At 38.4% G+C, this 22,353-nt stretch overlaps 3 protein-coding genes across 6 annotated transcripts in view; 1 reads left to right on the top strand and 2 right to left on the bottom strand.

The window, feature by feature from the left end:
* Positions 1 to 573: 573 nt before the first annotated feature.
* LOC117988665 (SUZ RNA-binding domain-containing) lies at positions 574 to 7,984 on the bottom strand. 2 transcript variants are annotated; one of them, XR_011237633.1, is made up of 4 exons: positions 7,921 to 7,984; positions 7,537 to 7,829; positions 4,448 to 6,970; positions 574 to 4,240 (listed from the first exon to the last, which is right to left on the bottom strand). XR_011237633.1 is itself a non-coding variant. In XM_034975830.2 (3 exons), the coding sequence occupies exons 1-3, from the start codon at positions 7,978 to 7,980 to the stop codon at positions 6,736 to 6,738; spliced, it is 588 nt and encodes a 195-aa protein (XP_034831721.1). In that variant the 5' UTR covers positions 7,981 to 7,984; the 3' UTR covers positions 574 to 6,735. The 2 variants fall into 2 exon arrangements, 1 of the variants encoding a protein (XP_034831721.1); XM_034975830.2 differs by having other exon boundaries at positions 574 to 6,970.
* Positions 7,985 to 8,430: 446 nt separating this feature from the next.
* On the top strand, positions 8,431 to 14,058 carry Polr1A (RNA polymerase I subunit RpI1). Its single transcript, XM_034975815.2, has 3 exons — positions 8,431 to 8,596; positions 8,685 to 12,852; positions 13,169 to 14,058. The coding sequence occupies exons 2-3, from the start codon at positions 8,695 to 8,697 to the stop codon at positions 13,991 to 13,993; spliced, it is 4,983 nt and encodes a 1,660-aa protein (XP_034831706.1). The 5' UTR covers positions 8,431 to 8,596; positions 8,685 to 8,694; the 3' UTR covers positions 13,994 to 14,058.
* Positions 14,059 to 14,609: 551 nt separating this feature from the next.
* Positions 14,610 to 22,353, bottom strand: part of Picot (putative inorganic phosphate cotransporter protein picot) — an 85,814-nt gene continuing 78,070 nt past the window's right edge. For 2 of the 3 annotated variants that reach the window (XM_034975821.2, XM_034975819.2), the window contains exons 8-11: positions 20,532 to 20,664; positions 19,774 to 19,895; positions 18,203 to 18,322; positions 14,610 to 17,669 (exon numbers count right to left, since the gene is read on the bottom strand). In XM_034975821.2, the coding sequence (XP_034831712.1) occupies positions 17,457 to 17,669; positions 18,203 to 18,322; positions 19,774 to 19,895; positions 20,532 to 20,664 (588 nt within the window). In that variant the 3' untranslated portion in view covers positions 14,610 to 17,456. Of the gene's footprint in view, positions 17,670 to 18,202; positions 18,323 to 19,455; positions 19,896 to 20,531; positions 20,665 to 22,353 lie in introns of those variants that run through there. The other variant, XM_069503644.1, reaches the window with a different exon arrangement.

The raw sequence follows: 22,353 nt of genomic DNA, 5'->3' as shown, positions 1-22,353 counted from the left end.
TACGTCGTGCAATCGCTATATCATACGCGGTTACACAGTACCTACTTACATCTACCTATTATTCTATCTACGGTCCTAAAGGATTTTAATTAAGATATTTATGAGCGTAGATAAAATTATCCATGATATTATTAATATATGCCATAGACATTTAAAACTTAATTGCACGTTCGCCGATTTAGGACAAATGTTAATTTTAGCTTTTATTTCTGGCTGTTAGTTTTTTACGTTTTTCTTCGCAAATACGTATTGGAGGATGGTAATTTATAATTTCTTTGCGTTAGCCTTGCGTAAAGAAAATTTCATTGTTCCGTTGCCCGTTAATTATTATTTTCAGTCAATTTACAGTGATTTTAAAGGTAGATATATATAAAAAGTGAGTATTGACTCATTTATTAATTTTACATTTAGAAATTGACGACACGTTACTTAGGCTAAACAAGAAAATCGCAACCATAAATTTATTGGTTTATCGCAACTTTATGAATCGTGCAAATAAATTTTCCTAAACGCAAAATCGAAACGCAAATTGATTATCGAACATCATCGAGAAACATAAAAAAGTAAAAGCTCTGTGATTAATGGAAATTTATTCATCGTAAAAAAAAATACGTAGGTAGGTACAAGCACAAGCAATAAATATGTTAACAGGTAATTGGCACTAAATAGTAAATACACATTCTTTTAATGTTAACAAAAAATAATATTTACATGTTTACATGAAAAAAACCTGGCAAATACCACAGATTTTTATTAAATATACAACCTTTATATAGTTCTGTTCGGCTACTTTAGACTTTCAACATACAGTGCGACAAGGCTCTTTTGGCACTTGAATGATATTGACAGGGGGGACAGAATGAACTATTTTGTAGATATTCAAAATTTATCTGTACAACAGCTCTCACCGAACAATCTCCTTCGTGCCTTCTCCATAAACGTGACACTGGTGAAACACTCTGTGCCCAGCTGGCACACCTAAAAGCCAATAATTGGGAATTTAATTGAATCGAAGAAAGGGGACACTTGATGGCAACGTTAGTTTCAATTTTCCCCACGCGCTAAAAGAGCCTTGTCGCACTGTACGTAAAAAATATGACACTTACAGCGCCCCTAACGGTTATGTAAGGAACTACAAGTCATATAAAAAAATTACAATATTAATTTGTATAGTGCGCGCAAAATAAGTAGTCCAACCTGAACACGAGGCGTATGACTGCACATTGTATTCAATCCTTAGTCTGCGCAAATCGCCATGTTGCAACTTCAGATTGGACTACTTAGGTATTGTCCGTAAAATGACTCCTCACGCGCCATTTTAACTCTATGGGTTCACCTGGTTTACCTTTAAAATAAGGACTAAAATCGTACTTTTGACATGAAATTTGTCAGAAAAAGTTAAAATGGCGCGTGAGGAGTTAAATTTTACGCGTTATACTTGGTTTGCGATCATTACAAATTCGGTCGTATTGGAATTCTGAATTAAATTGACTTTGTAGTGCCATCCTTTTCATACTGTTTCCTGTAGAAAAGGATGGCACTTTTTAGATCTGTCAATTTAGTATAGCTTAGTGGTACACCTTTGTAGCCGGACAGAACAGATTTGTATAAATTTAAGTCTTTCTAGGCAAAATAATTCTACAGTCTAAGGGCGTGAGCAGACGAGCAAATCTTGTCACCGCAACAGTTTCGCCTTAAATCTCAATTGTTAAAAACAATAATAGCAGCTATATACCTTCTATGAAACGTTGACCTGCGTTAACTTTTTTGCAAAGCCATAAATTTTTTGACGAAACTATTGCGTGGATCAAAGTTGCAAGTATGTAGGCGCACACGTTTAATTGAGAATTATAATGTGATATCTTAGGGAATAAATGAAAGTACTTATAAACTTAAAACTATATAATGTCACTTTTTAAACATGTAAAAATATATTTAATAGATAGTAAGTATAGTCAAATACAATAAAATGTTCTATTTACAAAAATTGGTTAATGTTGTATTAAGTTGACCAATTTCATAATAAGCTCTTATTTTCTCAAATTCTAAAAAAGATTAGAATATTTTTTATTATTTACACAGTAAGAAATTATTTCTAGCTAGTGTTTTATTTATTTGGACAGTAAGGATGTATGTCCACTAAAGCAGCGCGGATATGTGTTAAACAGACCAATGAGATATTGAAAGGTGATACTGTGCTAAAATTGGTCAGCTAAGAACATCTTCGCTCCGCTTCAGTTGACAAGAACCCTAAGCTCTGGGTTCTTAGGATCATACGTACCGTACCGTTAAATGGCACCCGCTATATGCCGTTTAAATCCATATAGCGGCCGTCATGTGACGGCATGTAACTAAAATGTTCTCTACTGAAACAAGATACCAACGTTCTTGGCGTTAAAAATATGCTCTCAAGGCGAGGACAGTGGTTAAGTGACATCCTAGGAAACCAAAACTTTGGAGGAAATCTTAAAGCAAAGAAGATCCAGATCTTTGTAGACTTTTGCTCGATTTTTTATGACTTTGGGATACTTTTATAATATAAATACCAATAATTTGATATTTCAATCATGATTACTATTTCCGTAGTTTTAAAGATAATATTTTTATCTAAATTTTAAATTGATAATCATGTTGTTACTGAACAACGAAAATATTAGTTTCAATTTTTTTTCACAGCCCGAACAAATAAAACACCTGCAAAATCTGAAAGTGATAGGTTAAAATGGACGATAATCCTGGGAAATAGATAACCTAGCCTAGTTATAGTGCGTAAGTTACTTCAGATTTCAAAACGATGACTATCACAGTTCAGGCCATTATGTATTTCTTAATAAATAATGTAGACCGTGTTTAGGACGTATTACGATATTTCTGCGAGATGCGATTTGGTTTACCATTCCTTATTAGTTATTTACTAGAATTCAGCGATTCCCAATTGGTGTACCGTGGAACCCTGGGGTTCCGTGGAAGGGTCACAGGGGTTCCACGGTCTGTCCGACAGTTACCTAAATAAAACGTTGGTGGAAAAGACTCATAACCGCGCCGCACCGTCACGCCTACACGGCAGTCTAACATGGAAGCTACCTGGTAGGTATACTCCTAATCGGTTTCTACACGGCATCTTACCGGGACCGCTCAATCGCTTGGAGTTACATCTTTACCGGTACAGTGGTAACTAGCCGCGGCCGAAGCCTCCCACCAGACCAGATTCGAGCCGGAAATCGAACCGGGACCTCATACTTTTAATACAACAGTGCACGCACTGCGCCACGGAGGTAAATAACGTCATAGTATTTCTTTGTCACAATAAATGATTTGCAATACTTATCTAAATATATAAAAGGAAAAGGTGACTGACTGACTGATCTATCAACGCACAGCTCAAACTACTGGACGGATCGGGCTGAAATTTGGCATGCAGATAGCTACTATGACGTAGACATCCGCTAAGAAAGGATTTTTGAAAATACAACCCCTAAGGGGGTGAAATAGGGGTTTGAAATTTGTGTAGTCCACGCGGACGAAGTCGCGAGCGTTCTGCCAAAAAAAGCCTAATCAATTAAGGTTCCATGCCAAATAAAATCGGGAATCTCTGTACGAGATGATGCCCGCGACCACGTCGATTTTTTTTCTTTTGAGAAAATCCCGTGCTCTTTATTATGCTAGATAAAAAGTTTTTTTATTCCGATATAAGTTAGCCCTTGACTGTAATCTCACCTTGTGGTAAGTGATGATGCAGTCTAAGATGGTAGCGGGCTAACCTGGAAGGGGTATGGCAGTTTTTAATAAAACCCATACCCCTTTGGTTTCTACACGGCATCGTACTGTAACGCTAAATCGCTTGGCGGCACGACTTTGCCGGTAGGGTGGTAACTAGCCACGGCCGAAGCCTCCCCCAGACAAAGTAACCTGAATCCGTGGATAGGTCTCCGGAATTGCAATCTATCTCTGTACCTTTGTCAAAATTGGTTCAGCAGATGAACCGTGAAAAGGTAAACAGACAGACACGCCCTTTCGCATTTATAATAATTAGTATGGATTTATTTTAGTATGAAGTCAGCTGGGGAATCATATGCGTGAAAACCCATACAATTCCTACCCGCATGTGTTACATACACTGAGTACACAAGGTCTTATGATTGATAGATGTAAATTAGCTAGAGCTCTAATTAGCTTGAAAATGCCTCTTACATAAGTGTCAAGGTCACTTGAAGGTATGTAATTTATGTAAAAAAAGCATCTTTTTTTTCTTAAAAAAGAATATTAGCCATGTTAAATAACTAATATTCCCCTTTCCTCTCCAACTAAGCGCCAAGCTTGTGCTAGGAGTAAGTACTCGGTAAGCACTTCGTAGTAAGTAAACGGGGTTTAAATCATCGACCTTTCGGTTTTCAGTCCACCCCTTTACCGGTTGAGCTATTATTGAGGCTCTAAATCTTTATAATACTTTCCATTTCAATTATGCCACGGTCAACTTAAGTAGTTAACACAAAATAATAATAATTATGAGAAACCTAGGGCGAGATTCAGACCGTCAATAAATATTGCAATACAATGTCATATAAATTGGTCAATGCTGCTAATTCAGTTAAACCAGGTTCAAAAAGGGCTAAAACCCAGAGCCTTACGGCTCAGAGCACTTTGAAAAATACATCATTTCCTGCAGGAAGCATAGTGAAAGAACAGTACATACTGCTTTTAGACCTTTAAGGCTGTAAAGTAAATATTTATTTGAAAATTAAATTTATTTGAAATTTTAGATCTAAAACCTATTTTATCGTTACAGACCTTTTAATTCAGCTATTAAATATACATATTTTTGGATGTGAAATGTGTGTGTGTATGCAGAAGTGTCTGGATGCCCACTGCATTATTATTCCATGACGAACCCTACCATTATGTAAAAGGGCAACCCTCAGCAATGAGGAATACGACGGAGAGAATAGAGATAGAAATCTGTTTAACCGAATTAGCACCATACTCATATTATGTTAAATTAGGTTGATTTTCCACATCAATAATATTATTGACTGGGTAACTTATATCGCGATATTTGTTGCACGTCCGAATATTGCCTATAACAAATTAATTAAAAACTAACAATGTACAATTAGTATTAATCTTAGCCTACAAAGTGTCTATACAAATAGAAAAACTAGGTATAAAAAGTTATGTTATAATGACATAAAATAATGTCATTTAGCACGTTTCTGATTCAGGGCAAGAGGCAAAAATATATGAATTTTCAAACAAATATAACAACGGAACACACTTACAAGTTTTAAAGGCTTGGATTAAAGTGCAACAGCACAGTTCAGACCTGCTTCGCAATATGAATACCTTCAGACAGTTCCTTGTATAAAAACTTTTAGGAGCATGTTGGACACATTGCGCGTTTTGTGTGTAAGCCTTTAATTATAAATATTTGTGTATAATATCACAGCGTAAAAACATACAGTGAGAATACGCGACGCCCTTGATATTCGTGGACGAGCAGGCTTTACAATTTTATTGTAACACCTACGACCTACATAACAGAACGAGTGATTCAATATTCACTCCATCAGGTTTCAACATTTATTGTGTCTACCTATTCTGTGCACTAGCTATAAGGAGTTCTTGTACTGTGCAACATTTTCTTGGTCTGATGAATAATTTAATTTAAATTAAATTTTAAAATCAACAAAAATAAAGTTTGCTCTGCAGACTTCTGCTGGTTGGTATAATCCGTCTCCTGTCTGGCCCTTGTGACCGTAAGAATTTCCTTCGACTGACTGTATGATGTATCTCTTTAGACTGTGATAATATATAATGATAATGATAATACTCATCAGTTCCTCAAGCCCTATTAATAAATTTTTGGGAGTGATCAATTCAATCTCACAATTTGTTAATGCTATCTAAATTGTATGTAATAAATTACTTTTAGATATAATAAAATTATTTGTTCCCATGAAGTGAGCACTCGATTGACTATATTTATTTCACAATTTCTTTTTTAAAGAGTTTATAAATAAATGTAAATGGTAACATTCAGACAGTCAATAAATATTGCAAATAAGATAAAATTGCATAAATGACATGTATGCATCAATAATTATTGATTGGGATATTAGTTTCGCAATATTTATTGTGTGAACAAGAGTTGTGATTTCAGCCAATAGTGAATGTCTGTCTGAGTACCGCGTCGCAAACAGAGGCCCATTGAAAAAGGTCCTCAGACAGGATCAAAACTAGTCAGGCATACTGCGATAAACCTGTGAGTCTAGCTGTTATATATTTTATATTTATAACTGCATTTATTATAAAATGAAAAATTGTTTTGTATGAATCTGTTAAAAATTACAATCACTACCCATATCATAAAGGCGAAAGAGTGTTTGTTTGTTGGTTTATTGGTTTGTCCTTCAATCACGTCGCAACAGATTGACGTGATTTTTTTTCCTGGAAAATCAAACAATTCCCACAGGATTTTAGATACCTAAATCCATGCGAACGAAGTCGTGGGCATCAGCTAGTACAACAATATATTGGACTATTCAAAAGTGCTTTTGAATAGTCAAATGTATCTACCATTATGCATTTCTATTCTATCATATTCTAAAACATTTAGAACATAGAAATTGTGAAATAAAATTTATTCCTCATACCTTTCCAGAAGTATATCCTTCATTATAAATGTAATGATAACATTGGATGGACTATAATAATGAATTCAAACACATTCACGTAATGCTACCTTCGCACAAAGCCTTTGGTGCCATCTGGTCCTCTTGGTGTACGTATCACGAGGACTCCAGGAGGCGGTGGTGAGGGGAAGACACCAGCCGGAGTAGCCCCGGGTGGTAGCCTGGATAGAACCTTTCTTTCTTTGCCTTTGGTATTGTTTTCGTTACAGGTTTTCGTTTTAGCAGTGCTCTGGTTTTCGTTGAGGTTGTTTGCTTGCAATTTATCTTGTAACCGACTGAGGCTATAAAGAAGAATAATTATGGGTAAAGATTCTCAATAAGAATATAAAATTCACTTACATGAAAAATTTAAGAAATAAACAATAGGTATAGGTCTTTATACAAAACAGAGTGGGTAAATTGAAATTATTACAAAGTAAGCGAGTCGGTTAAGTGTGTGAATAACACGGACAAGCTGGCAACTCATTAGACCGCCTAGTAACAGTTGTTCATTATAAGATTAAATTTTAAATTAAAGACAACCCCTTGCAGCTGATAATTACTAATAAGTAATTATTAATTTACATGAACATACATCTTAATTTGATTATTTGATGAGCATCATTCAATCTTTTAAACCCATTATCACACATTTTTTTTCTTTCCCTGTTTAATTTCACCTTTTCGTTTAACAATCGTACACCACTGAGTATTAACAGGGACAATATTAATAATTAGGTAAATTTTTTAGCTTAAGTTCATTGAACTGAGTACAAAAATGAAAATATCTCTAAACATTACCGAACTTTTACTTGGAAGGGATTTTCTACATAGCAAGCTGTACAAACTGGTAAATATATCCACTTACTTGTCATCAATAACGTCTTCTGGGCTCCTGGCTTCGCCAAGTATTCGTAATCGCGCTTCTTCGTAATCCTTCTGTCTTTGTTCTAGGGTTTTGACCGGCCGCGCTCGGCTTTCCCCGTTAAGCTGCCCACTAGCCAAAGAGCTAGGACGCTTTAGTATACGAATAGCTGGCTCAGGCATCACGCACTGGGACCCAATACACGCGCTTTCTTCTACAATTACGTTCGTAACCTTGCAACCTTTTAGAGCCGACACTGGCGGCACACTGGACATCAGCTTGATCTTTTGGTCCAACTGAAACAATGAGTCATTATTTAATACACTACACCATGTAAGGATTTAATTAAACGTTGTATTGTGAGTCGGTTTTCATTAATAAACTTACGCCAATTTCGTCCATATCCTCCCAGCTTTCACATACGTCAACTTCATCTTGTGCCGCCATCTTGCCGTTTGTTAAAAGTTAAATATAATGTTGCCCTAAAAAACCTTGACTTTCTACCTTTTCTTTTCTTAAGTAGGTAACTACACAATTTTTATTCTTGCTTGCTCTTTTAGTACCTATTACTTAGTTAAATATTAAACCACCGCAAAAAAACCTAGTAAGTTGTAGGCCTAGTAAGTTGGAGGCGATCAAAACAGACTCTCCACGCTTACGTTCCAACCCATATTCCAACCTCATTCACAATGGGGACCACTGGGCACTGCTAAAGGAATATCATTTCATACCTTAACTTTACCTTTAGTTCCGTATTAATCTATGGTTTTTGGTCACGCGCCAAAAGCTTCAAAAGACCCTAAAGACCCTATATAGTCGCAGGTTTTTGACATAAGCTGGGGAAAATATTTGCGAGAGTTGGTAACATTGACTTTCATCGTTATCAAAACTCAAAAGACAAAATGACAACAAAATAAAAAAATGTGAATACTAAGTACGAATGAATGGATATAAAATAACCTTATTTTGTAATTTTGTAGAAAATCTAAAAGTCATATTTGAGTGTACAAAATTATGTTTGAAACTGTTATATATTTAAGAAATTAGCTCCTGCATCTTAGCCGTAAGTTGTCACACTAAAAGCATTATTGCGGTATTTCATACTTTGGAGGTTATGTCTTAAAAATTAAAAACTATTTGTTCGTCCATAGGTGATCCAGAATGGACGTAAGCTCAAGATTCTCGTCGGCCCTGACCGGGCTGACGTCTGTGGACCCCGACTCTGTGCAGTTTCTCATGTTTAGCGAACAAGACATGCGAAAGCTTAGCGTAACAAAAATCACTAACACTAATTCCTTTGATTCGATGGGCAACCCTACAAAGGGAGGCCTCTATGATCCTTTGTTGGGACCTCTCAGAGATCGTAATGATTTTTGTGCAACCTGCTCTAATGCCCTCTTACACTGCCCTGGACATTTCGGACACATAGAGTTGCCGCTGATCTGTGCAAATCCATTATTCATCAAGAATATTTACAGTTTATTCAGAATATCGTGCTTAAAATGCTTCAAAGTGCAAATGGATGATAGAATGAAGTCCATATTAAAATTGCAACTCGAACTAATTGATGCAGGCCATGTAACTGCAGCGTTGGACTTGGAAGTCTTCATAGGTGACGTTAAAGGTGACCTCAGAAGTGAAACATCACCAGAAAAACCAAATAAGTTTATCAGGAAATGTCAAAAGCTCTTGAAAAAGACAGATTGTCTCAATGAGAGGTTCCAAAATAAAAATACAGATAGGCTACGGACTAAAATCATCAGTCATTATTTTAAGACGATCAATACATCAAAGAACTGTTTGTATTGCAAAAGTAAGCTTATCAAGGTTACAATATCTGACAACAAGATCATGTACAACATGACTGCGGAAACTGGAGTGTCAGGAAAAGGCATTAAGATCTTAATGCCTGATGACCTAAAACGTTTTTGTGAAAAAATTGAACAGAATGATGAAGATATACTCACTCATTGCATCCCCGTACTGAAGTATGCAAATTGCAAGCCAGCCACAGGTATATTCTTCATGCAGATGGTTCCAGTACTACCATCTAATGTGAGGCCCTGTAATGTTTTACAAGGAGAACTCGTTGAACATACACAAACTAAAGTGTATAAATACATACTGGCCGCTACATATAGCGCCCGAGTCGTATTGCAAGTTCTAAGTGCACCTGACCCACAAAAAGCTATCGACAGTCTAGACCAACGCCCGAGGCAAGCTTATGAGAGTGTTATGGGAAAATCGCCATCAGAAAAGTTGCATACAGTATGGCAAGACCTACAGAAACAAATAAACCAAGTACTCAGCTGTGAAGGGCAAGGAGTTGACAGTCAAGGATTAAAACAAATCCTGGAAAAGAAAACTGGAGTGATCAGGATGTATATGATGGGCAAAAGAGTTAACTTTGCAGCTCGATCAGTTATCACACCCGATCCCAATGTAGACATAGACGAGATAGGTATACCTGATGTTTTTGCTACAAAATTAACCTACCCCACTCCTGTGACTGAATGGAATGTAGATGAATTAAGGAAAATGGTAATAAACGGACCCAACAAGCATCCCGGAGCTGAGAGATTGGAAGTCAATAATGGAAGAGTAATCAGGATTCCCCCTGATTCTTTACAAAAAAGAAAATCACTGGCCAAAAAACTGCTTACACCTGATGAGTTTAAAAATTCCGGTTTGAAGATTGTTCATCGCCACCTTGTCAATGGTGATGTACTGATATTAAACCGACAGCCATCCCTCCATAAACCCAGTATGATGGCTCACAGAGCAAGAATACTTAAAGGAGAAAAGACTATTAGGTTGCATTATGCCAATTGTAAATCTTATAACGCTGATTTTGATGGTGACGAAATGAACGCTCATTTTCCCCAAAACGAAATTGCTAGAAGTGAAGCCTATAACATCATGTCGGTGACAAAGCAATATCTTGTGCCAAAAGATGGTACACCACTCAGTGGATTGATTCAAGATCATGTAATTTCTGGTGTCAGAATGTCATTAAGAGGTACTTTCTTTTCAAAAGCTGATTACCATCAGTTAGTTTTTCAAGCATTGTCAAAACATAAAGGTGAAATCAAATTGCTTCCCCCAACCATTTTAAAACCGATCACACTTTGGTCTGGGAAGCAAGTCTTGTCTACAATAATAATCAATACCACACCCAAAGGAAAGCCATACCTTTCCTTGGATGGTAAGGCGAAAATTAATGCAAAAGCATGGCAAAAAGAACCGCCAAGAGTGTGGGAAGGTGGAGGTGAAGTATTTTCAAATCCTGAGACAATGACTGAAGCAGAAGTAATTATAAGAAAGGGGGAACTTTTATGTGGAGTGCTAGATAAAACTCACTATGGAGCAACACCATACGGTTTGGTTCATTGTATGTATGAGTTATATGGTGGAGACAGTTCTTCTGCTCTTTTGAGCTCATTTTCGAAAGTTTTCACTTTCTACTTACAATGGCTGGGATTCACTCTCGGAGTCAAGGATATTTTGGTTGTCGAAGAGGCTAATAAAAAACGCGAAGAAATTATTTGCCTAGTTCGCCAAGCTGGCCGAGTTGCTGCAATCAAAGCTACCGAAGTACCCGTGGACATCGACGACAATAAACTTAAAGATACTATAGGAGAAATGTTGATCAAAGATCCAAAATTCCGTGCGACGTTAGACAGACAGTATAAAAATATGCTCGATTCCTACACTAACGATATTAACACCACTTGTCTTTCTAAGGGTCTATTGGAAAAGTTTCCATCAAACAACTTACAACTTATGGTACAATCGGGAGCAAAAGGTTCAACTGTCAATACCATGCAAATCTCTTGTTTGTTAGGCCAAATCGAATTGGAAGGCAAAAGACCGCCTTTAATGATATCAGGTCGGTCTCTGCCTAGTTTTCCTCCTTACGATGTGTCTCCGAGAGCGGGTGGGTTTATTGACGGTCGCTTCATGACGGGAATTCAACCTCAAGAATTTTTCTTCCACTGTATGGCTGGTAGAGAAGGTCTCATTGACACTGCTGTCAAAACAAGTCGTTCTGGTTATCTACAAAGATGTTTGATCAAACACTTGGAAGGTTTAAGTGTTGGTTACGATCACACGGTTAGAGACGCTGACAGCAGTGTCATTCAATTCGCATATGGAGAAGATGGCTTGGATGTACTGAAGTGTCAATTTCTTAAGCAAGACCAGTTCCGGTTTCTGGATGTTAATTCCAATGCTCTTATTTCAAAATCGATTATAAAGAAACTCAAAGAGGATGTAAACCCAAAAGAAATAGCAAAAGCTCAAAAATCGTTAAAGAAATGGAAAAAGAAGAATGGAAGCCCATTCGCAAAAGTACGAACTAGTGCCTTCTCTCAATTTTCTTCTTTAGCTAAAAAAGATATTGATTTGGATGATATGCCGACAGATCGAACTCGAGATCCATTGTATTGGGAGTTAGAAAAAATGTGGCGCTCTTTAGACGAGGAGGAAAGGCAGCTATATGTTAAGAAGCGGTGTCCTGATCCGATACCTTGCAAAAACTCGCCCGAGTTTAAGTTTGGGACTATCAACGAGCAATTAGATGGCTTCGTACAAAATTACTTGAAAAATCGCCAAGAAAGCACTTACAGTGAATTTACGGAGAAGGACAAGTTTGTCGAAGTCATGAACGCGAAGTATTTAGCTTCATTAGCGGAACCGGGGGAGCCGGTCGGGTTGTTAGCTGCTCAGTCGATAGGCGAGCCCTCCACTCAGATGACGCTGAATACGTTCCATTTCGCGGGAAGAGGTGACATGAACGTCACCTTGGGTATTCCTCGTTTACGAGAAATTTTGATGACAGCATCAGCAAAGTTAAAGACACCTAATATGGACATACCATTTCACCCAAACATCCCCGATTTGACCAAAAAAGCGGAAAAGTTGAGGCAAAAAATGAATAGAGTGACTGTGGCTGATGTTTTGGAAAAGATCGACGTGCATTGCGAAATCGTGACGGTTCCGGACAGGCAGTTGAGGACAACTATGCGTTTCGCATTTCTACCGCACTCCCAATATAAAACGCAGTATGCAGTAAAGCCCCCTCAAGTTATAAAGCACATGCAGAATAAATTCTTCAGCGAAATGTTTGCAATTATTCGTAAGCAGGCTAAAGCTACTTCCGGTATTCTATGGGCGGCGGAAAAGGAAAAGAAGCGTCGTGCGGTGTCTGACGATGAAGGGGATGAGGAGGGAGCACCGGAAGCGCCTGAACCAGCCGCTGATCCAGATGCTGACAGCTCTGATGAGGAAGCCCCTAATGATGACGATGACAATACTGATGTACGTATTTTATCCATATTATTTTTCTTTTGTCCATATTTTATTTCGGTAACTGTCTTACGATTGCATTTTTATAGTTCCGTATCCTATTGTGCAAACGGAATCCTATTACTGGCTCTGCAGTCCGTCTATCCGTCCGTCCATCTGTCAACGGGCTGTATCTCTTGAATTAGATAGTTGAAATTTTCACAGAATGTGTATTTCTATATATATTATTTATACAAAGTGTTATTTCTTGTGCTATTGTACAAAAAAACACGTCGTTAAAAAGAGCTCCACTTCAGTAAAAATAAACAAAATAACTTTAACATTTCAGGTGAAAATACGCAAAAAACATTCCGAGGACCAAGAGTACGAGGACCCCGAGTCTGGAGAAGAGGAGAAATCGGACGACGAAGCGGAACAGGACGATCAACAGGCTGAGAAAGAAAACGATGAAGTTGTCGAAGTTACCGAAAACGAAGTCACTGAAAAAGTCAACAAAACCATGAACGAAGTCGTCGAAAACTTAAACAGCGCCACAAACTATACATTCGACACGAAACACAACAGGTGGTGTGAATTAACAGTGCTTTTCCCTGTCTCATTTCTGAGGGTAGATCTCACTCAAGCTCTACGAGACGCTGCCAGTAGGTCAGTCATATATGAGATCAAGAATATCCGACGTGCAATCACGAATAAAGAAAAAGACAAGTTATATTTGAAGACTGAAGGGATCAATATAGTTCAGATGTCGAAATACAATCACTTGTTGGATTTGAATAAGCTGTACAGTAATGACGTGCACGCGATCGCGAACACGTACGGCATAGAAGCAGCCAATAAAATTATTACAAAGGAAATACAGAATGTGTTTAACGTATATGGGATCGTAGTGGATCCGAGACATTTGTCGTTGATCGCAGATTATATGACTTATAATGGAGTGTTTGAGCCGATGAGTCGGAAAGGTATGGAAGCCTCGACGTCTCCGTTGCAACAAATGTCGTTCGAATCTTCGTTGATATTCTTGAAGGAAGCAGTTCTTAATGCTAAGAAGGATTTTATAAGGTCTGCGTCCAGTTGTTTGATGTTGGGGCAGCCTTGCAGAAGTGGGACGGGTGCATTCAGTTTACAACATTATAGCAAAGCAGTCAATTAAGATAAGGTGTTATTGGTTATCATGTAAGTAAATAATTTTGATTAAACTTTTTTATTAATAAAGAATTTCATTTCAAGACGCCTTGAATTCAAAACATTTATTCTAATCTGTATATATAAACGCAAAACTGACTGATATATCAACGAACAGCTCAAACTACTGGACCGATCAGGCTGGGCATATGGATAGCTATTATGACGTAGACATCCGCTAAGAGAGGATTTTTGAAAATTTAACCCCTAAAGGGGTAAAATAGGGTTTGGAAATAAATTTGTGTAGTCCACCGGATGAAGTCTCGGGAATACGGTAGTATAATATTATAACGAGGAATTTGTTTGTTGAATGATTCGTGGAGGGGGACAGCTGCGCATGAGTACTGTCGCACACGCAATTATTTAATAATATAAATTATTATATAATGATTTAATTATTTATTAGTATTTAGCTATTAATAAACTAACGTAATGAATACGTGCACTCATCCGTATACGGTTCGTATTCGTGTTTTTTCAATTAACGGCGATCCGTTTTTTGCTTACATATAACAACAATACGAAGTACGAACCAAATACGGATGAGTGCACAAACGCCCAGGGTTAGAAATAAAACGGAAAAGTAAATTAAAAACATCATTGTATTTCTCTAAAACTTTATAAGTAGAGTATACAAATGCTTAGAACTTGGCATATATTTTATACCTATTCAATCTATGGTGGTAGCTGTCGTTTTAGGAGATTGCCACACGCAATAATTCGATTAATAATAAAATATCAATACTTCATTTAATTTGTAGCTTCTATTTATTTAATAAAATAACATTACACACAAATTAACTATGTATTTATATTTTATAATACTTAGGTACTGCAAGATTTACAGAATTTATTTATTTAGTTTATTTCATTAACATTTAAAAGTACCAGCAAAGAAATAAAAACCCCTTTAAAAATGAAGTGTAAATTAGGTGGCAAGACCGGCAAAAATATTCAGGCCCCCTCACACAGGGGGTTTCATGCCGCAGTCATCTATTTTTTAACAATTTTTACTCAACAACTCAACAAAGACTGAATAAACTGAAACTAACTTTAGTAAGTAAATATAAATAGAGGCAAAAGTCAGTATGAAGTTAACCATTACCACACCACTAGCTTAAAAGTTGTTTACTACACTTTATAAGCTAGAATACCTGACAATCAATCATAATTTTATGAAATGACAGGACATTTTATAGGATAGTCATTTTATGCTACAAAACATACTACAAAATGTGTTAGCTATTTAAATATTTCAGGGGCCTTCATATATAAGATTTTTCTTTTAGTTTCTTAGTTACTGTGTTATTTTATAACTTCAATTTGTATGTAATGTTTGTATAAAACGGCTTAAGATTACTTACAATTAATAACAATGATCACATTAGCTCTGGGCGCACACCGTCGTTTGACGTCACGTGTACTAATTAAAAACTTAATCAATAAATAAATTATATCATATTTATACTGCTTACTAAAGTTGGGTCCATACTATATTTGTATCATTTTGATATGTCGTATCACCGTCGCGTCGCCTGTCTTGTACCATGATCGTTAGTTAGGACGGAAAAATATTCTAATGCGTCCAAACTAGTAATCATGGTCCACTTTAGGACTATGACACACTATAATAATACAAACTTGGACCCAGCCTAACGCAGCAACTTTCGCTTAGAGCGATACGGAAGGGACTAAGAATAAATTCACTCATAGGTACCATTTGGCAAATATTGACAAACAAATTGAATATTCAAATCTATAAAGTCGATTAATTAGAAAAATTACCTACACCGATTCAAACTTTGCTAAAATAATTTTAATCTCTAATCTACACAAATTTTTTATGTCGTCATATTCGATTTGCTACATTTTCTATTCGAGTGTCTGCAAATTTTAAATTGGAATAATTAGTCAAAATTTAAAAGTTTTTTTTGATCAAAATTTAATATCTATGTTCGGATGCGAGGTTTTGTGAAGTCACTGGCTAGGACGGTAACGTTTTTTTAGTTAATAAAAAATCTTGGACCCATCGTCATTTAACACCTTTCACGCGTCTCTATTATTCTCTTCTCAAACTATAAAATTATGAACAATACTTGTATGGTACTTAATATAATTATAATATATTTAATAAATAAATAGCATGTTTAAAATATAATGACACGGTAACGAATTCCAAGTTGCATTAAGCCTCATTTACATGGGCAGAGGTTGCTTTTCTTTTATATGGTAACGGTTTTTTAATAAGTTCGTTCTCGTCGCCTTATGCGATAACCAAATCGAAGATTATAGTAGGTAGTTATTCCTATGTTCAAATTATTATATTAAAACAAATAATTCCTACGATTTACGATTATTTTCGCTTGTCAATGTACCTACCTATATACAGCCAGTTTTACTTTTCATTTTCTCGTTTTTTATATTACTTCATCGTACGAATATTTTCGAGGAACTCTCTTCATGTAAATGAGGCTTTACACAAGATTCTATCACAGCCTTATTGATGTGCGTCTTTTATGTATGTTTTAAATTAAAAATACTGATAAATAAAAATAGAAAAACTATAGAATAGTCTATTCAAAGTCTTTGCGAATTTAATTTGAACGTTTACTTGCGCTTTCCGTTTGCGATTCAACAATAGTATCTAATCAAAACAGACAGACAACAAAGTGATCCTATGGTTCCGTTTTTCCTTTTGAGGTACGGAACCCTAAAAACAACAATTGAAATATCGCAAAGCAATCAAAGTTTAGTTACAAAGCGCGGTCTTCGACCATAAATAACATCATTTTTTTTACTTTATTTCACGAAAAATAAGAACCACCAGCATCTTCAAAGGAATATCTACAACATGTGCACGCTAAAGTTTCACATACAATTTTCAAAACTTGGAATTCATTATCGTAATCTTTCGCTCAAAGCAGACACAACCTTAAATTATACAAAAAATGGTTAACATAATTAATAACAAAAGTATTTTTTACTAATGCGTTTAATAAATTTGTACTAACTAGAAAACTCGTATTGGGAATAGGTGCATTCTCAGGAGCGATTTTTTTTGGGTGGCTTTCGTTTACTATTGAGGCCCCTTTGGCTTGGGGGCTTCATTACAGTTGCTAACGCTAATGCTACAAACGTGTAAATACTTTCATATTTTCCTCTCTTTCTTCCACTCTTTCTATCTTAATTACCCAAAGATTTGAATTTTTTAAGGCAATAAACCCAGGTTTTAATTTGGGCTTTTTTTCTTAATTTTACATGCATTTTGGTGTTGCCACTTACAACTCAGTTTGCCAGTTATATTTAAATGTTGCTAGTTGTTGTAAGGGTTACCTACCAGTTGCAATAAAATATTGCTGTAAGGGCAACCCTTATATACACTCTAGATTAAAGTGTTGCCAGTTGTGTGTGCCGAGCGTGTTTTAAACGTGCTATTGCGCGGTTTCCGCTGTGTTCGGGTTGCCAGCTTTCTTCTCCGACTTGGTCGCTTTCTTTGCCGCCGCCTTTTTCGCCAGCGCCTCGTCTTCGGCAGGGTTGTCCCACTCCTGCCGCCGACCCGAGCCGAAGATATTGTAGAATGTAGCGCAGAATATGTATATGCAGGCCGCTATGTAGAAGACTATCCTCCATTGGGCTTGTGTGGGCTGTGGAAATAAAGAAAATTAATTTAACTAGGTGTTTAAAACAAATTGTCCATGACCTTCCTCGACTCGACTGCGTGGATTCAGGTTGTTTGAACATTCCGTTGTTCAAAATCCTTTCTTAGTGGAAGTCTATAGGTACTTTATAAAATATGTTTCGACGGCATTCCTAGTGCAGTGGTGAGCGTTCTTATAAGTGGGAGGTCTCGGGTAGAGGTTTGTAAACTTATAATTTCTAAAATGTCTCTGGTGTGGTCTGATCAGAGGCTGCGGCCGTGGCTGATTACCACACTACGGGCAAAGCTGTGCCGCCAGGAGATTTAGCGTTCTGGTTCGATGCCACGTAGAAACCGGTTTAATAAAACTGCCGTACCCTTCCAATGATGACTAATCATCACTTACCACCAGGTGAGATCGCAGTCAAGAGATAACTTGTAATAAATAAAAAAATAAAAAATGTGTGATAGACAGAATGATAAGCGTTGCTTCGTTTCTTTATTGGCGCGAGTTATGGCGTTGCATGGTGCGGTACATACCCTGCCCTCAATGATGTAGCCAGCGACGATGGGCGCCAGCAGACCGGTGAGGTTGGCGAGGCAGTTGGTGAACGCCATCAGGATGCCGGCGAACCGTGGTGAGATGTCCAAGTGATTCACCTGAAAACATACGAATCACACTCATTATCATTCAATTCCAATAGAAAATAGCAAAAACAACGGATTATAATCTAAATCTGTAATCATCATCATCATCATGATCAACCTATCACCGGCTCGCTACAGAGCACGGGTCCCCTCTCAGAGTGAGAAGGAGTTTGGCCATAGTCTTCGACGCTGGCCATGTGCGAATTGGTAGACTTCACACACCTTTGAGAACATTATGGAGAACTCTCAGGCGTGCAGGTTTCCTCACCGTTAAAGCAAGTGATATTTAATTAATTAAAACGCACATAACTCCGAAAAGTTAGAGTTCCCGGGATCGAACCCCCGACCTCCGAATAGAAATCTGTAATACGTATACCACGTATGTACCTAGGTTCGAATTAAAATTTGTCTATTTCAAGTATGGTTCAGTCATGAAAATTAATCGCTTCACGCTTGCCATATCTGCGATAGTCGCGGCGGGGCTGCTTCCCGTGTGCTCCGCGATGAACAACCCTATCACTGGACCCGTGCTCTAACAAAACTCACCTCGAATACGGAGTATATACCGCCGTTGAAGTCGACGCCGATGGCGAGCACTGCGACAGTCACGGCGGGGCTGCAGCCCGTGTGCGCCGCAATGAACAACCCTAGTACTGACCCGTGCTGTAACAACTAACCTTGAACCCGGAGTATATGCCGCCGTTGAAGCCAACGCCGATGGCGAGCACTGCGACAGTCGCGGCGGGGCTGCAGCCCGTGTGCGCCGCGATGAACAACCCTAGTACTGACCCGTGCTGTAACAACTCACCTTGAACCCGGAGTATATGCCGCCGTTGAAGCCAACGCCGATGGCGAGCACTGCGACAGTCGCGGCGAGGCTGCAGCCCGTGTGCGCCGCGATGAACAACCCTAGTACTGACCCGTGCTGTAACAACTCACCTTGAACCCGGAGTATATGCCGCCGTTGAAGCCGACGCCGATGGCGAGCACTGCGACAGTCGCGGCGGGGCTGCAGCCCGTGTGCGCCGCAATGAACAACCCTAGTACTGACCCGTGCTGTAACAACTCACCTTGAACCCGGAGTATATGCCGCCGTTGAAGCCAACGCCGATGGCGAGCACTGCGACAGTCGCGGCGAGGCTGCAGCCCGTGTGCGCCGCGATGAACAACCCTAGTACTGACCCGTGCTGTAACAACTCACCTTGAACCCGGAGTATATGCCGCCGTTGAAGCCGACGCCGATGGCGAGCACTGCGACAGTCGCGGCGGGGCTGCAGCCCGTGTGCGCCGCAATGAACAACCCTAGTACTGACCCGTGCTGTAACAACTCACCTTGAACCCGGAGTATATGCCGCCGTTGAAGCCGACGCCGATGGCGAGCACTGCGACAGTCGCGGCGGGGCTGCAGCCCGTGTGCGCCGCAATGAACAACCCTAGTACTGACCCGTGCTGTAACAACTCACCTTGAACCCGGAGTATATGCCGCCGTTGAAGCCGACGCCGATGGCGAGCACTGCGACAGTCGCGGCGGGGCTGCAGCCCGTGTGCGCCGCGATGAACAACCCTATCGCTGGACCGTATTCACCTGAAATGAAAATAAATTATTCATAACAAATCCAAGAATCGGTCCAAGAACGAGATACCTAGCTTCTTACCATGAAAAGAAACATGAATCTCTCCCACAAAATCCTATCTATAGGTAAAGCCATGGCTAGTTACTACCCTACCGGCATACCGTTGCGATGCCGCATAGAAACTGACATGGGTATGGGTTTTAATGAAACTGCCATACCCCTTCCAGGTTAATCCGCTAACATCTTAGACTGCAAGGGCTAACTTGTCTCTGAATAAATAGGCCAGTAAATAAAGCCGTTTTTTTGGTCAACCTCGCACTAAATTTCCGATCCAATTTTATTTTATTTTTAGCTTAAGGGTCACTTGGTCACTGACCATAAAATCACAAAAAACTGACAGATCCAGGTGGAGCTTCGATCGCAATCTTGAAGGAAAGTTTTCGGCCGATATCTCGAAAACTATCCACTTTAGGGCAAAGTTATGCAGACCATTACTGTAGAGAATAAAATTTCGCATCTTTTGTTTCCTGTATATTTTTTTTGTAAAACTTACCGTTTACGATTTATGGCCGATTGATTGGATTTACTGGCCTAAAAATAAAATAAACGTTAGCCGTCAAGTTATAGTGAACTTGCAATAAACATACCAATACTGTTGATGATCTTTCTGACTTGCGTGTGATTGAAGCGTCCGCTGGACAGCATCCAGTCCGCCACTACAGAGATGAACATTGAAAACAGCCACATGCAGAGGTACGGGAGAGCCGAAACGAAACCATTCTGAAACAAATCACTATTTTTAATCGAATTCCAAAAAAAGAGCGTATTATCATTCAATTGCGATTTTTAAGCAACGTTGACCCAAGTCGGCAACTGGATGGGTGACCGACTTTGGATGTCCAAATTTGGCCATTACGTGTCATTCGCGCATCGGAGAGCACGTTGAGTCGTCGGTCCCGGTTATTATCACTAATAGGTATCTGATAATAATAAGAATCGAAATCTCGTTCACATTATTATTCCAAGAGAACTCCTGCCATTATAAGATTAATGGAAAGGAGTCACGAGCCTCAGCAATGAAAATGAAAAAAAAAATCTTTATTTTTACATTGATTGCCTTAAAAGTAAAGAACGGCAACAACTGTTTTAGTTAGAAATTGTGTTACAGTTGTTAACGCCCACCTCCAGATTGAGAAATTACAAAAGAAAAAGAAAAAAAATGAATGAGGAACACGACTATAAAGAAAACCTACCTACAATGTACGCAGATATCTAATCTAGTATGTAAATTACATATAGGTCTAGGGTCTACATGTAATAGATATGTTCCTCGTTTAGCGTAATTGAATGTCGGGCAGAAGTGGGTACGTCGTGATTCAACAGTCAATTGGCTATTCAGCCTTTGACCCTGTGACAGCTCGGATGATTAATGGCACCGAAATCGTCCGGCTAACTGGTTTCGTGATATAAATAGCTAGGTTTATATTTTACGCGTTTTATTAGATTAGTGGATTGGGTGAAGCGAGATCAGCGAGTTTACTGGGTGCCTTTTATTCGTACAGACGAACTACAAAGTTCACCTGACAGGACAGCTAGATAAACAGAAGCTGTTTGTCTGTCAGGTTTAAGCTGATGGTCGGGGACACACCTAACGGAAAATCAGCGCGGTTTTTTTGCTAGAAAGATTAGGGGCCTGGCCTGTTTGTAAAATGAACATAATAATGGTCTTGCAGGGTCTTGCAATTCACGAGCGCGCGTGAACTTAGTGACGTTGCGTAGTGCGTACGTGTCGGACCAAAAAGTCGCGAGCAAGCACACTTGCAAACACACATTTACTTTACTTACCTATACTTACACGACTTAAGCATGAACCAGGCGCAGGTGTGAAATGCAAGAACTTTAGTAAAAAACCGGCCAAGTGCGAGTCAGGCTCGCGCAATGAGGGTTCCGTACTACAGTCATATTTTTTCGACATTTTGCACGATAAATCAAAAACTATGATGGATTAAAATAAATAAAAATTCGTTTTAGAATGCACAGGTGAAGACCTTTCATATGATACCCCATTTGATATAGGTACTTATCTTATTTCGAAAATTGAAAATACTAATTATTAGTTCATGACCAGAATTTAATTTTTTTTGTGTGATTTAACCACAAAATCACGGTTTTCAGATTTTTCCCCTAATGTCTGCTATAAACCTACATACCTACCACATTTCATGATTCTAGGTCAACGGGAAGTACCCTGTAGGTTTCTTGACAGACCGACAGACAGACAGACAGACAACAAAGTGATCCTATAAGGGTTCCGTTTTTCCTTTTGAGGTACGGAACCCTAAAAATGCAGTAATTTGAGATTACCTAAGTACCTTAAAGTTATCGAAACCTCTATGTATGGGAAAATTCCTTTTGCAAGGGTCAATTTTGCAAGTTACCTGTGCTATTGGACCCGGAAGCTCTTATTTC

The sequence above is a fragment of the Maniola hyperantus genome, chromosome 15 (genome assembly GCF_902806685.2).
Source record: "Maniola hyperantus chromosome 15, iAphHyp1.2, whole genome shotgun sequence".
In the NCBI taxonomy this organism is placed as follows: Eukaryota; Metazoa; Arthropoda; class Insecta; order Lepidoptera; family Nymphalidae; genus Maniola; species Maniola hyperantus.
Note: the sequence above shows the minus strand (reverse complement) of the source record. Positions and strands in the feature narration are given on the sequence as shown.